Source organism: Hylobates moloch, unplaced genomic scaffold (genome assembly GCF_009828535.3).
Source record: "Hylobates moloch isolate HMO894 unplaced genomic scaffold, HMol_V3 SCAFFOLD_19, whole genome shotgun sequence".
NCBI classification, from domain to species: domain Eukaryota; kingdom Metazoa; phylum Chordata; class Mammalia; order Primates; family Hylobatidae; genus Hylobates; species Hylobates moloch.
Window position 1 is genome coordinate 24,415,207 of NW_026652294.1, and position 15,372 is coordinate 24,430,578.

Here is a 15,372-nt window from a genome sequence, read left to right on the forward strand (position 1 = left end):
GGGAGACTTGAAAGTTCTGCAGCTTAGGGGAAATTTACACCACTGATGTGAAGTCAGTACTGGGGGTGCCCCTGGCGCCGGCTCAAGGCCAGGCCAGGAGAGGGGCGTGAAGCTGGGCTTACCAGCCAAAAGAGTTGTTTATGGAGTGGGAGGCTCATAAAAAATAATGGGCTGGATTTATTGTCCCCGCCTTGAGGGCCATTCCGGACCGCACAGGGCCAGGACAGGCCTCCTCCGGTGGCACCATAAATCTCTCCAGTAAGCAAGGGAGCTGTTTATTCTCCCGTCCACCTGGTCTGTAGCAGGCAAGGGAGCAAGGAGAACCTGCAACCCCACATGTCCTGCCTGGCGCCCTTGCCTGGCTGATCTTCTCCAAGGAGTGGCTGAAGAAGGCAGGTGCTGAGGCTGGGATGGGATTCGGAGGCATGGCCACACCCTCTCTTTAAACAGGAAGTTCCTAGCCGTGCTGCCCCAGCACTCACAGTCCATAATGGAAAGCCTTGGAACAGGGCAGGGGATGTCTCTGGGCCTGCAGGAGCCGTGCTAGGGTCGCTCAGGTCAAGGCCTGGCCCAGATCCTGTAGGAATCCCGTCCCAGGGGCCAACAGGAACCTGACAGCTCGGCACACTGATAGGATCCTGTCAATACGTGGCTGAGGTGGTTCAGGAGGGCCCGTGGGTCTCTGTCCATCGGCTTGTTTCTTTGAGTCTGCAAGTGGACGGTGCAGGGTAAAAAGAACTGGCATTGGCCTCAGAATCCAGCCCCTGATCCTGAAGTCCTGCCCCGCAGTGCAGCTCAGGGAAGCTCAGTTTTCCCTCCCACGATGGGGACATTAGTACTCATCCAAAGCATGTCATGGGGGGCTGTGAGCATCGGGCGACCCTATAGGGAAACCACAGCAAAGCTGCGGGAGGGTGGCGCTGGGCCTGCTGAGGACACCTATGGGCTGAGACAGGTTTGGGGGAAGGACAGTGTCCAGTCAGCCTGCAGGCCACAGACAAGCCAGAGTGGGAGAGGAGGAGTGGAAGACAGAGTCAAGAGGAAGCTCGAGGACCAGCCTGGAGGAGGCTCGTGGGAGGGCCCAGGACTAGAGTCTAGGGTGGGAAAGAGGGCTCAGGGCAAGGGTTTCAGATACAGGCTGCCCCAGACGCTGCTGGGGAGAATCACTAGGTCTCTGCTCTGGCTCAACCCCAGGAAACCTGTACCCTAAAACTCTCAGGTAACCTTTGTCAAGGAGCCCCCAGCCAGTCCTGAGACAGCTGTGGACTTGGAACAGGGGGCTCAGGCCGCAGAGGCAGGGTGGGCTTGGTCTCTGGCAGTGCTTCTGACAGTGGCCGACTTGGTGGGTATGCTGTGCAGGGCCTCACCTCCAGCCACTTAGGAGGCTGAGTGCCAGCAGGAAAGAAACCTTTATTTTTAAGCCCACCACACAGTAAGCATGCGCTATGGTCTGAATGATTGTGTCCCCTCCAAAATGATGTTGAAACTGAACCCTTATTGCGGCAGTCCTCACCAGACAGTGAATCTGCCAGAGTCTTGATCTTGGACTTCCCAGCCTCCAGAACTGTGAAAAGTAAATTTCTATCTTTAGAAATTACCCAGTCTCAGCTCTTTTGTCATAGAGGCAGGAATGAAGTAGGATGCAATCTTTTTTGCTGACTGATGGAGTGGGCAAGGGTGTGCTCTCCTGGGCTCCCACAGCCCCCGTCCGGCTTCTGTCACAGCCCTCCACGCACTGTCTGGTCGGGACCTGCCTCAGATTGGACCCTCCTACAGCCTGTGAGTTCCGAAAGGACCTGCTCTGGCACAAAAATGGGATTTCCAAGTACTCCCATGGGAGTGGAATGCAGGGGCCTGGGCATGTGGTCACGAAAGTGTAGTACAGACGGCAGAAGAGTCCTGATGTCCCCAATCCCCTGGGGAGATCTGAAACTCCACAAGTGTCCCAAGCTCCTAACCCTCAATGAAGCCTTGAATCCTGAGCTTTTCCTCACTCAAGCCAGTCAAGTCCCTGCAATTGATTACAGCCCCAGGCTGGGCCAGGCCCGAGCCAGCCAGTCAGGAGGAGGAAGGTGGGCAGCGGCCCTCTGCACAACGCTTTCCTGGACCCCATGAATCTGATGCTGAGCAAGGTGCTGGGCAGGGTTCGGCGCTGTCTGCCTCTTCCAAAGTAGAGACTGGTGGGCCCTGCCTTGAGCCCCAGCTCTCCCAGACCTCCAGGGTTCCGTGCTACGAAGAGAACAAGGCCCCATCTTGTCCAGAGCCACCGAAGCTAAAATATTCCGCATGTATGTGACGCGGGTAACAGGCCTCCCTGAAGTGTAAACTTGGGGCAGACAGAGGGCTCTGCCCAGAGTCAGCTCACCAAGTCTCTCACCGTCCCCTCACCCATCCTCCTGTCCCTTCCCCTCACCCATCCCCCTATCCCTTCCTCTCATTCATTCTCCTGTCCCTTCCCCTCATTCATCCTCCTGTCCCTTCCCCTCACTCATCCTCCTGTCCCTTCCCCTCACCCATCCTGCTGTCCCTTCCCCTCACCCCTCCTGCTGTCCCTTCCCCTCACTCATCCTCCTGTCCCTTCCCCTCTCCCATCCTCCTGTCCCTTCCCCCTGCAGACATCCTCCTGCTACCTTCCCCCTGCTAGGCCGTCACCTCCTCTCTCAGCCATGCTCCTGCCAACTTCCCCTATCAGCCTTCTTTCTGTCACCTTTCTTTCACACATCCCCACCACCTTCCTCCTCGGCCACCCTCCTGTCACCTCCCTCCTCGGCCACCCTCCTGCCTCGGCCACCCTCCTGTCACCTCCCTCCTCGGCCACCCTCCTGTCATCTCCTCCTCAGCTACCCTGTCACCTCCCTTGGCCACCCTCCTGTCACCTCCCTCAGCCATCCACCTGTCACCTCCCTCTTTGGCCACCCTCCTGTCACCTCCCTCAGCCATCCTCCTGTCACCTCCCTCCTTGGCCACCCTCCTGTCACCTCCCTCAGCCATCCTCCTGTCACCTCCCTCTTTGGCCACCCTCCTGTTACCTCCTCCTCAGCGACCCTGTCACCTCTACCCTGTCACCTCCCTCAGCCATCCTCCTGTCACCTCCCTTGGCCACCCTCCTGTCACCTCCCTCTTTGGCCACCCTCCTGTCACCTCCCTCCTCAGCCACCCTCCTGTCACCTTCCCCTCAGCTACCCTCCTGTCACCTCCCTCCTCGGCCACCCTCCTGTCACCTCCTCCTCAGCCACCCTATCACCTCCTTTGCCACCCTCCTGTCACCTCCTCCTCAGCCACCCTCCTGTCACCTCCTCAGCCACTCTCCTGTCACCTCCTCAGCCACCCTGTCACCTCCCTTGGCCACCCTCCTGTCACCTCCCCCTTAGCCATCCTGCCCTCTCCCCTTGCTGTCCCCGTATGGGTTCCAGACCCTGATGGCTTCCAGTGCTCTCTCTGGCCCCGCTCCCTGCTTCACCTGTACAACTGAGGCAAGTGTGATCTTCCTAAGATGGGCTCATTCTCCTTCTCCTCATGGCTGACAGGGCACCCTTCACTGTCACGGCACAGTCCAAATTCCTGCTAGACAGGGTCCCGTCCCTCTGAGTTCTGCCAGCTTTGGGCCTGGCTTCAGGCTCCTGGGCCCATTGTCTCCCATAGGTAACCACGGCTGCTGGGACGACGACTCCTCTGGCCAACTGGAACAAGCTGGAATCTTCGGTGTCAGAGGACCCCTGGCCATGGGGCAAGGACAGGCTGGCCTGAAGGAGGGACCCAGGCAGCAGGAGCAGCTGGACGGTCGACACAGTGAAGGGAGTTGAGAAGGGCGCTGGGGACGGGAGAGGCAGTGGCCCCGGGTCTCGGCTAGGTTGGAAGTGAATCAAAAGCAACCACACAGGAAAAGTGTCAGGCACAGGGCAGAGGCTCAAGCACTCTCCAGTGAGGCCCATGGTGTAGAGAAACAAACAGACACCAGGATGGACACGGGCACCCATCCCACCAGGCGCTGTGGACCTGGGACAGCCACAGAATTGCTTGCAGTCAGATGGCGCAGGATGGTGGATGGCATCTGAGGACTCTCTCTGCTCCAGACATCATTCCAGGAAAGTGACAGGACAGGCCTGTGCCTCTCCCCAGGGTTTCTGGCTCCCTGTCTCCAGAGCCCTACTTGAAGTGGTTTTTTAAGGCCAGCTGCCTCCAATCCATTGCTGTCCACCAACGTCTGGGCCCAGATGACCCTGCCAGCCCCTTGCCCTCTCTTTCTACCACAAACTCCTGCTGCTACCCAATCTCCCCCCTTAATCCTCCCAACAACATCCTGCCTATGTCACTCTGGCCCTTCTGTCTGCTGACCACCCACCTTCTCTCCATCAGTTGGCCACCACCTCAGAAGCCACCTGCTCTTGCAGGCTTCTTCTTTTTTTGAGATGGAGTTTTACTCTGTCACCCAGGCTCGGGTGCAATGGCACGATCTCAGCTCACTGCAACCTCCGCCTCCCAGGTTCAAGTAATTCTCCTGCCTCAGCTTCCCAAGTAGCTGGGATTACAGGAGTATGCCACCATGCCTGGCTAATTTTTGTATTTTTTGTAGAGATGGGGTTTCTCCATGTTGGCCAGGCTGGTCTCAAACTCCTGACCTCAAGTGATCTGCCCGCCTTGGCCTCCCAAAGTTCTGGGATTATAGGCATGAGCCACCACACCCAGCCTCTTGTGGGCTTCTCCAACCCCTTTCCATACCCCACTGGCTCCAGTCCTAAGCTCAGCTTCCTCTGCCTTGAACAGCCCGCTAGCCAAGCCCCTGGCCCTGCTCCTCATCCAGCACGCCCTGCCCAGGCACACGTAGATTTGGGGACCACAGGCTGACCAGCATATCGGGCAGGAAGGTTCCTCTTCTCCTTAGAACCCAATTTCCACACTTGAAAAAGGAAGGGGGACTCACAGGGGTGGTTGTGATTCCTTTAAACACTGAGAGACAGCCGTGGGAGAGGGTCATGATTTGAACCCAGACCACCTGGGTTCCAGTCCTGCCACTATTTCACACACTGTTTGCCTCTGTGAGCTTCTGACCCACATCTGCAACATGGGAGCAGCTAGTACTCAGCTCACAGGGTTCAAGGAATTACAATGGATAATATTAGTACCCACCTGAGGGTTCAAGGGATTAAATGAAGCAGTATTAGGGTGACCCAATGTCTTGCTTTGCCTGGGACAGTCCCAATTGATACCCACAGCCCTGGCATAATTAATAATAGTATCTCCTTTCATTCTCACAAGTTTACTGATTTGGATATTATTCAATTATAACTAAATGCGAATTATTGACTGCGGGGGTTGTGATGTGGATCCGCATGTCATAAATGGCATGGAGCCACACTCACACACTGTGCCAATGTCCAGCTACTGGTTTGGATATTAAACTCTAGTGATGTAAGATGTCACCATTGGGGAAAATTGGGTGAAGGGTATCTGGGACCACTTTTCACTATTTTTGCAGCTTCTTATGAATCTACAATTATTTCAAAATAAAAACTTCTAAAAAATCCTATTGTTTTGACTCTAGTTATCATTAGGTATTTGCCCTTGTAAACTTACAGATAAAATGAACGGATCCCCAAAATACTTCATGCATGGGTTTTATAAGCAAAATAACTAAGTTTAATTTAGCCAGAGGTCATCCAGCAAATACTCAGAAATGAGTGACAATGACTCCCATGAGGCCGGCAGCTGCTCTAAAGCTCACGCACTCTATCAGCAAGCCCGAGCCCACAGGCTCTTACCTGGTCTGTGTATGGAAACACACGGCTGTGATCTTCAGAGCAAGACCCACAACAACACAGTGGTACGTAACAGTTAATAACAGCAGTGTCGAAAGAAAAGCCTTTACTTTTAGCCCAGAGGTCTGGGGACATTCAGTGTGGGGATAAACATTAGCAACCGTTTTCTGTCTCCGTAACTGAGTTCATAACAAGAATCCTAAACTACAGGAAAAAAGAGGCCAAGCCGACTCAGGCTGTTCCCATGAAGGGAGAAGGGAAGTGCACGCCACACTGCAGAAAATTTCTACCACAAGATATCTTTTGAATTCTAGGTGCTTAAAGAGGCATACTTGGTACCTGGAGCTGCAGGTGGTGCCAGCTATGAAGGCATCTCTGCTGAACCTCAGGCCCCGCCTGAGTCTCACCATACTTGGGCCGACAACGGAGAGGGGTCTCAGAACCTTCCCCATTGCTGCTGTCTTCACTATCAGGCAGTCAGGAGCCCACGCTCTGGGGCCAGATTGGCAGACCTCCAATCCCCTGAAGCCACTGGCAACCTTGCAGTTCCCTAACCTCTCAGTGCCCCAGTTTCTTGATCTGGAAAATGGGGCACTGTAAGGACGCAATGAATGGAAATGCATGGAAAGTGCCTGGTAGCGGGGCCTGGCACGCACAAGCATGCATTGGATGCAGCTCTTGCAATCATCATCATCATCATCATCTTCATCATCATCACATTACACACAAAGGGACTGATTCCAGACTCCAAGCTTTCCTACTGCTGGTCCCCACCTCTGACTCTGGCTGTAGGACAACATCACCCTTGATGCCAAGTCTTGAGCTTTGTGAACAGTGGGCTCGAGTCCCACGAGGAATGCCTGTGGAGGGAGGGCAATGCAGTTTCCTACACGTATTTATACATGTGTTTAAACAAACTCCGAACTTTAACCGGAAGGTGAAACGCACTTGGGTAAACTCATGCAGTCCTTGTGGGGAGAACCTCAGGCTGCCCCATGGCCTGTTCCAGCGCATAAAACCCCAGCAGAGCAGCTGCACAGCAGGCTTTCTGTGCATGTGGCCTCATTTCTCCCAAATGCGGGCCCTCATCGATAGAGGACCCCTATTGTCTGGCCCCCTGCCCGGCCCTACCACATGGTCCACCAGCCCACACTGACCAATATCTAACAGCACGAACCGAGGGCGCTGTGAGCTGAGTGCTGTTCCGATGCTCCTCAGTGTCCACGCTGAACTGTTCACCACCCTGCCTTGTTCCCAGTCCCACCCTGGCTCTGCCCACGCCCACCTTCCTCTCTTCCTTCCTCCCTCTGTCCTTTCCAAAGGCCCAAGTTGGCAGCAGGACTCAGAGCTGTGGGGAACATAGTCCCTGCCCACAGGGAGCTCCTAAGCTGCAGGGACACAGGCACCATGAGGCAGAAGACCACTTTCTGGAGCTTGCCGCCAGCAACAACAGGGGTGGGGGGACAGAGGTGGCCACTGGGGCACAGAAGAGGCAGAGCCCAACAGTTTTCCCTGAGGGCTCAGCTCAGAGTGGGCTGTCCGGTGGGTGGGATGCTCTCACAGGGGACTAAGTGTGGGAGCTGTCAGTAGCCAGGGTGGGGTGAGGAGCAGGGCCCTGGCACTCCCTCTGTGTTGTGACTCCTGATTACCTGTGCCCAGCAGGGACACCACTCAAACCTCTGCAGGAAGGATGGGTGGTTGGGCACCCTGGAGGGCTGCCCCGAGGCTGAATAGGTGCGAGAGCTCAGCCGATGAACGAGGGACGATGGCCATCTTGCTGGGCCCCAGGTTTTGGCATGTACTACCTTGTGCACGGATGAACCTGGGTGCAAGGACCACCAGCTCGCTAGTTTCTTGAGGACAAAGCTGGCTTCTTGATCCTCTCCCTCTCCCTCTCCCTCTGCTGAATGAGCAGGCTCCCGTGCAGCACCTGGCACGTGTCAGCAGAGCCTCGTTCCAAGAGCTCCCCGGTCCTGACTCTGCGGCCGGCTTATTGTGGGGCCCTGGGCCAGGCCCTGCCTTCTCAGGGCCTCAATTTCCTCATCTGTCACAAATCACAGGAGTAAGAGCCCGTGTTTATTGAAACTGTCTTTTCAATACCTTTTTAACCCTACGAAGCAGGTATTACGACTATCTCCATTTTACAGATGAGGCACAGAGAAGTCAAGTGACTTGCTCAAGGTCACGAGATGGTCCATGGCAGAGCTGGGGTTCCAGCCTAGGCCACTGGGCCTGAAGCCCCCCTGTGAGCCTGTGCTGTTTCCTACAATGATGGAGACAATGTGACGTTTCCTCTCATTCTGGTGCCTTCCACCAAGGCTGAGGCCAGCCCACAGGCGGCGTCTGATGAGGCTTCAGAGCAGAGCCCTGCAGGACAGCCTCCTGCACGGAGGGCCAGGGGCATCTCAAACCCAAAGCTGCTGGCAGCCAGTGCGGCCCAGTGTCAGTGCTGGACCCTCGGAATAGCAACATCTCACCAGGTGGAGGAGGAGACCATGTCACAAACGTCTCTGCTGCTGGGACGAGAAGACCAAAGCCATAGAATTCGCAGAGCATTTCCCCTCAGCTCATGACTGTGCAGGAACTCTTAGCACCCCTACTTAGCACGTGATCCCCTTTCCAGGCTGAAAGCTTCCCAGTGGACCATGCCTCGGATCCTAGGGGCTGGCAGAGCACCCGGCACGTGAATGAATGAATGAATGAATGAATGAATGAGGAGGTAAATACAAGCGACCTTCACTCACGTAGCTAGTAAGACTGAGGCCTTCCAGAGCCCTTTCTACTCCCGGATTGATTCTGGTCAGATTGAAAGAAAGAATTCTACACTGAGAGAAAAGGAGACAGTTCCTCCAGGAGGCCACCTCTTCCTGTGGCATCAATCCGTCAGAAGTTCCAGACAAGAAGAGCAGTGTGGGAGAGGGAGAGAGCCTGAAGGTGCTGCCTTCTAGATACACCAGGCGCAAGGGTGTGATTGGGGCAGCCGGCGGGCCCCTGGGGCTGTGGCCAGAGGAGGGATTGTCCGTACTTATTGGGCTAGGGCTGAGTGGGAGGTAGGGGGTGCTATCATGGGGCCAGAAGCAGTGCTTGGAAGTGCTGAGTGGAGGGAACCTGGCCAGATCCCAACATCTCTGACTCCCTCCTGCCCACTGTGGGCACAGAGGAGCAGCCTGTGTGTGTCCCCCAAATCAAGCCTGTGTTCTAAAGACCTGAAGAAGCTGCCTGCATCAGTCGCTACTCCTAGGACAGGTGCTGCCCTTGATTGACCAGAGCGTTCTTCTGCGAATGGGGAAAATTCGACAGCTAGGCTCTTTTTACAGCTGAAAAGGCCCAAAGAGGCAAGAGTAACCGTGCAGAGGCCACATGGAGAGCTGCAGCCGAGAACCTGATCCTCCCAAGCCTAGCCAGGGTCGCAGCCACGCCTTGGGCCAGGGTGTGCTCCAGTGCCTAGGAAGCAGGGCTGCTCAGAAGGGCTGAGCCCTGTGTTTCTCAGCCAGGAGTCTGGACCGACCTGGGCCAACCCCTCTCACGCATCTGGTTCCATCTAATCAAAACCAGCCTGTGTGCTTTTCTCCCTGTTCAAGGGTAGGCTCCAAAGAGCTGGACAGGCATGAGGAAGAGTCAGGTGATAGGAGGAATCTAATTTGCCAAATGGCTCTGGCTCCATGAGCCCTCCCAGGAGCTATGGGAATCAGAGGTCACTTGTGTGCAAAACAAGCTCAGTCTTAGCTCCTGACATGCTCTAATTTTGAGCTATAACAATCATTATTGCAGTTGACACTAATGGTGGGCAACTGTCACAACAGACTGAGGCTCAGAGAGGTAGACAACCTGGCCAGTCCCCAGGTCCCTGTCTCCCCCATGGGCACTCACAGGCAGCTGGCCACTGTGCTGTGTGCTTGCTCTGCCCTCTTCAGGACTTCCACACGGCCGTGGAAACCCATTGGAATGCTGAGGCTTGTCGTTCGAGAGCAATCTGGTAAGTTATCTGTTGTTTTTTAGACTGATTTCATTGCCCAGATTAAAAAATCAGGAGAGGCCACACAAAAATCCTAAGGAGAGAAGGCACTTCTTTAACCAACATGCTGGTTAATGCAGATTGGGGCTGAGGCCCCCAAATCCATATTCTGGTTAAACCTAGATTCTTGGCTTCCTTAAAAATCGGGATCTGGCCACCTGGGGCATCTGGGTGGAGTGAGCCATGTGTGCCCAGGGTCCCACCCAACACTAGCCACTGCACAATTTATGTGACGCCAGCCCCTGGAAGTGTTGGCGTTCCCCCAGATGGCCTCGCCTCTCCCCTAAGCATCACTTCCTACCTCTGCTCAACCAGCTTGCCCCCAGCTGCCCTCCGCCCAAAATCCAAACTCTTGCCGCAGCCCACCAGGCCCCATGTTGTCCAGCCCCCACCTCCCCGCCTTGGGCTCCTCCCGCTTCGCGTGCTCTGCTCCTTCATCCTACCCTTTGTTCTGCTTTTCATGTGCCCATTCCCACCCCAGGGCCCTTGCACATGCCCAGCTTGGCACATTCCCCACAAGCTTCCCGCCTGGCTTTCTCATCAGCTCCAGCACCGTCTGCTGCACCGCCCATTTCTCTCCTCTCGCACCGCCTCACCTCCCGAGGAGCAGGCCCCATAGCTAGTGTGCCTGGCTCGGACCCTGGCTCTGCCTCTTCCCTAACTTCACTGGGCTTCGGCTTCCTCAGCGTCACAACTCAGCCTCGCCGGGCAGTGGCAAAGGTGGAGTGAGCTTGTCTTTGGGCAGCGCTCAGGCCCTTGCCTGGCTCAGAGTCAGCGTGTGGCCCCAGCAGCCCCTACCATCGCTGCTCCCACGCCATCCCCTCCCCAACCCCAGTCCTGTGGGGGACGCTGAGGTTTGTAACCTCCTCAGCACAGCACACCCTTACAGGCCAAACCTGTAACAAACAGGCCGTGGCTGCGGGTGTGACCTGCCCGCCGCACACCCTTCTTTCATCCAGGGGCCTCAGCTCCACCTGGAGTCCTGCTAGGGAGAAAGCCGGGCTTCAAAGGAACAGAGCACACACCGCCTGGCTGAAAAGGAGGCTCAGGTCCCCTGGCCTGGGACTTTACAGCCTGCTCAGAGCAGGCACTCTGTGAACTCCCCTCCCCGGATGGAAGCAGAGGCCCCTCCCCGCACTTGCTCGCTCTGTCCCCATAAATCTGCTTCTTATACAACCTGTTGGGCTCAGAGTCCTGGTTTACAGGGTTTGCCTCCATCATGGGCAGCTTGGCCCCACAGCCCACAGCTGGGAAGTCTTACAAGGCGCAAAAAAACTCCTGATGCCTGGGAGCCACCTGGGTGGAGTGTGGACAATGTGACAGCAGCAAGTGCCAGGAGCCACGGAGCTCGGGCTTTCTGTTCTTCCGGGGACACCACAGAGCCATGATTAGCCGGCCCGTCCTGGCTTTGAGGCAACAAACACTAAGAATTCTAAGGAGCCTGTTCGAGTATTTCTGCTTTATTATCCTGAGTACTTTTTAAACGTTTTTGCTTTCACTTTCTCAGGAACAGTTTTCTAATGAAACTCATGCCTGGGCTGGCAGAGTCGCACCTCACAGCCTCCTGCCTGCTCACGGGAGGCTGGAACCTCATCCCAGGATCCTGCTCCATCTCCGAACGCCCTGCCGGGTAACACCACATCCCCATTTTGCAGGCAAGGTAGCTGGGGAGCAGTCAGTAGAGCTGCCCATGGGAGGGCTTCCAGCGTGGGAGAGGAGGAGCTGGATTCACACAGGGTCCGGCTGGCCTGGAGCCCAGTGCGTGCCCCTTGGTTCCCCGTCTCTCAGCGTGAGCCCCTCTCTGAGCCTTCTGCAGGTGCTGTGTACTAGAGAGGGGCGACCTTCCCAGGAACGCCCTCTATGCCGGCGAGCCTCCAGCGCCTCCTCCTTGTTAAGGGTCAGCAGTGGGGGCGTACTTGAGCTGGGGCAGTCCTGGCCTTCTTCCTTACATTTATTCCCTTGACAGCTCACGACAGGCAGGCCCTGGGAACCTTGGCTCCTGCCCTGCCCTCACAGCACACTCTGCTTTGGCACACAGCCCTGTCTCAGGATGCCTGACCTTGCATTATCTTAAGCAAGAGATGTGCCTCTGCAAATGCTGTTCTCCGCCTGGAAGCCCCTCTCCTCCAAGCACGTGTCCTGGCTTTCCGGACAGCTCTGCCGCCACCTCACAGCTCTGCTGCCCTGAGCCCAAACTCCAGGAGCTGACCACTGATGCCCTAACACCAAGTACCTTTGCCTGCTGGGCTTGGCTGGCGGCCAGGCTCCACTTCAGCCTGGGTCTGCCACCTAATGCTCCAGCTGGTGGGGTGTCTTCCTGGGGCCCTCTGCACCTCCCCAGGCTGGCCTGCCACACTGCCTGGCCTCTAAACAGCAGGCTCCCGACCACAAGGACCCTCTCCTGGCGGGAAACCCAATGAACATGCAGCAGGGAGTCACTGGTGCTGCCAGGCTCACGGAGACAGGGAAGTTGGCACACAGCCTGGGTAGCCTCAAGCCCCCTTTGGAGAAGGAGCCCATGGAGAATGGTGCCCCACTCTTCCCGGCCACAGCCAGCCCCCAACTCAGAAAGGAAAACAGCTCCTCTGGTCACATGTGCCACTTGCGGCCCCACATACAAACAAGAAACACCCGCAGCCCTAGTGTAGCAGGCAGAGGGAAGGAACTGGAAGAAGGCCCATGCAGAACCAATACCAGACGTGCAAAACAGTCATTCAGACTACCACCAAAATTCCCTGCCTTGACCTTGAGGGCCCCAGAATTGAGATGTGGAGAAGGGGACTCTGGGGGCTGCCCATCCTGCGGGGGGACACACCTGGTCAGCACAGGCCGTACTTACCATTGGAGCGGTGGATGCAGGTATGCTGGTTGTCACTAAGGAAGAAGCCACTGTGGCACTGACACTCGTAGCTGCCCATGGCGTTGATGCAGATCTGCTGGCAGCCACCATTATTGTCCTGACACTCGTCCACATCTGTGAGAAGAGGAAGAGAAGAGGACCAGAAATCACACGTAAGTTGGAAGCAGGGCACGAGGGGCTGGCGGGACAGGGATGCAGTGAATTTCCTCACATGGCCCTGAAGGGAGGGACTCCAGAGAGGGCCACCCTGGTGCTGTATGATGGTGATACTGTACAGTGGGCCTCCATTGTGCTGTGCCATAGTGGTACAGTGGGTCTCCATCGCTCTGTGCTATAGTGGTATGGAGGGTCTCCATCACGCTGCGCTACATTGGCACAGTGGGCCCCCATCGCGCTGCGCTATAGTGGTACTTAGGTGTGGAGGGGCAAAGTCACTTGTCTAAAGTCCTACGTATGGTAAGTGGCAGAGGCAGGATTCAAATCCGGTGGTCTGACCCTGAAACCTCAGCTCTCGGTGACATCGCCAGACTCCTCCCCACTCTAGGAAGACAGAGCAGCCTGCAGCAGCTGTCCCCAACACACGGAGCTTTGCCAACTGCAACCCCACGAGCCCCTGTCTCTTGACTCAGCTCAGGCTTACCATCAGCAGCACAACACGATAACAGGCTGCAGCACGGGGCAGCGCCCCAAGGCTCTGTGCCCTGCAACTGATTTCAAAAGCCCTGAGAATGAGAGGTTTTTATTAAGAAAAGGCCCTGACCTCTGGCTGCCAAGACGGCTGCGGAAGGCTGCCAAGTGGTCTTTCTCACTCTCGGGGAGAGGCAGACCTCAGGGCCGACACTCATTTCTGACCAGAGGCTGCTGGCACAAAGGGCGCTATTGGCTGAAAAGAGTCTTTATGGAGTTCTGGTCTTGAACAGAACAGCGTGTTTCAATTACCAGAGTCATAACCCCCTGCTCTGTCAGTTTGTTTAATGAAAGAAGGGCTTCTTAAACCTTAATGTTCCATGTCTGTATTGTCATTTTAATAGGCAAATATATAAAACCACAAAGGCGGTGTGAGCTACTGGCTGCTTCTAGTCAATCCCCGGCCCCCAACACACACACACACACACACACACACACACACACACACACACACACTCTTTGGCATTGAGCTTTTGATACACTTCTTTTAACATAGACATCTTTTACTAGTGGAACCAAAAGGATGTGAAAAGGTAAAGAGTTGGTGACCTGCACTGAACTGGGAGAGGACTCAGCTGTGGAGCGATTTGAGCTGGGTCCTGTTTAGACTCATGGACAACAAACCACTTTACCACCTAAGACACCAGGCGGCTGCCTTTGAGGCCGACAGCGAGGCCATTATTCTTTGGCAAGCTCAAATGTCAGCCGTGTGGGCAGTCAGAGGAGGCAGGCAGAGCTCTGAACTCTAAAAGCCAGCAGCGGTTACAGCTAAAATGGTAGAAGTGGCCCTTGCTGAGAGGAGCCAGGTGATCGCACCATGGCCCGACAGTCTGACTGGGGAAGCCTGGGGAGGAGGGAGAGGGACTATTCTCAGCACCTTTCTCCATTCAACAAAGCCTTGCTTAGGACCCCCTATGGGCCCAGTGCCCATGCCACTTTCGCTGGGGGCAGCCCCTAGGTGTGGCGAGTGGTCGCCTCCCTCCCCTCCACGCCTCAGCCATGTCTGCCCCTGGGATCTATCTCCAGCCTGCACTAGACCATAAAAAGCACCTAGCCGGGCCCCATGTCCTACTCATCCTGTTAACAACACAAAGCAAACATCCCTCGAGTGTTTATTATGCGTCAGGTGCAGGCCCACGCGATCCTCACAGCTACCTGTGTGATAGGTCACGTTATTGACCCCATTTTACAGAAGAGGACACGGAGGCTCCGGGAGCTGAAGTAGCTTGAGTAGAGTGACACAGCACACCAGAGTGAAGGCGGGACCCAGCCCTGCGGTCTAGCTGCAGAACACGTGCCTTTGGCCCCAGGCTAAGCTGGCTGCGTCAGCCAGTGTGCTCAGACTAATGCTGCGAAGAGCCGGCTGCTCCTCACACGAGCTGGAGTCCCGTGTCAACTTGAGCACATGCACGTCAGCCCCAGATGCAGCTTGCCGTGAGGAGCATCGGGAAGGGCCCAGCATTCCTGGGCTTAGTCCCATCTCTGGGCCAATAAGATCCCGTAGAGAACTGTGCTGGCACACACTTAACAATGGGACCTGGACATGGGCAGCTGTCCCTGGGACTCAGTCCAGACCCCTCTCACGTCAGTCGTTACCTTCCTTCTCATGGTTCTCAGATTCCTTGCTCTGTGCCTTGGCTTCCCCAGCCCTGTTAAAGGTCCAATTGTAAAGCAAACCAAACAGATACAGACCCTCAAATGCTGAGTTCCTGGTGCAGAAATGCTACCTCATCCCTGTCACGAGGAAGCTCCCTGGCGCCGCCCATCTGCAACCGTCTGGCCTGGCCACTCCTCACCTCACTGAAAGCTTGAAGCAAAGGGTGGTTGACGTAAGGCATCTACAAACCCTCAGTGACCTGGCAGGGCAGCTGGGGCTTGGGACAGGGCTGTTTACTCTAGTAGGGAACAATGACTCGCCAGTGCTGATGAATAATGGGAAACAAATGCAGGGCCATGTAAACATGTCTTGTCCCCACTCCCAAGTGATAAAGTCCTGAGATGAAGCAGGCGGAAAGAGGGGGCTGCCCCTCTGCACCCTTTTCCCACTGTGGTCC

General features: G+C 55.9%; 1 protein-coding gene across 1 annotated transcript in view; it reads right to left on the minus strand.

Annotated features, from left to right (window-relative positions):
* SCUBE1 (signal peptide, CUB domain and EGF like domain containing 1) overlaps positions 1 to 15,372 on the minus strand; it is a 91,364-nt gene that overhangs the window by 23,142 nt on the left and 52,850 nt on the right. Inside the window, exon 4 of the mRNA XM_058431137.1 lies at positions 12,611 to 12,745. Coding sequence (XP_058287120.1) covers positions 12,611 to 12,745 — 135 coding nt within the window. The remainder of the gene's footprint in view (positions 1 to 12,610; positions 12,746 to 15,372) is intronic.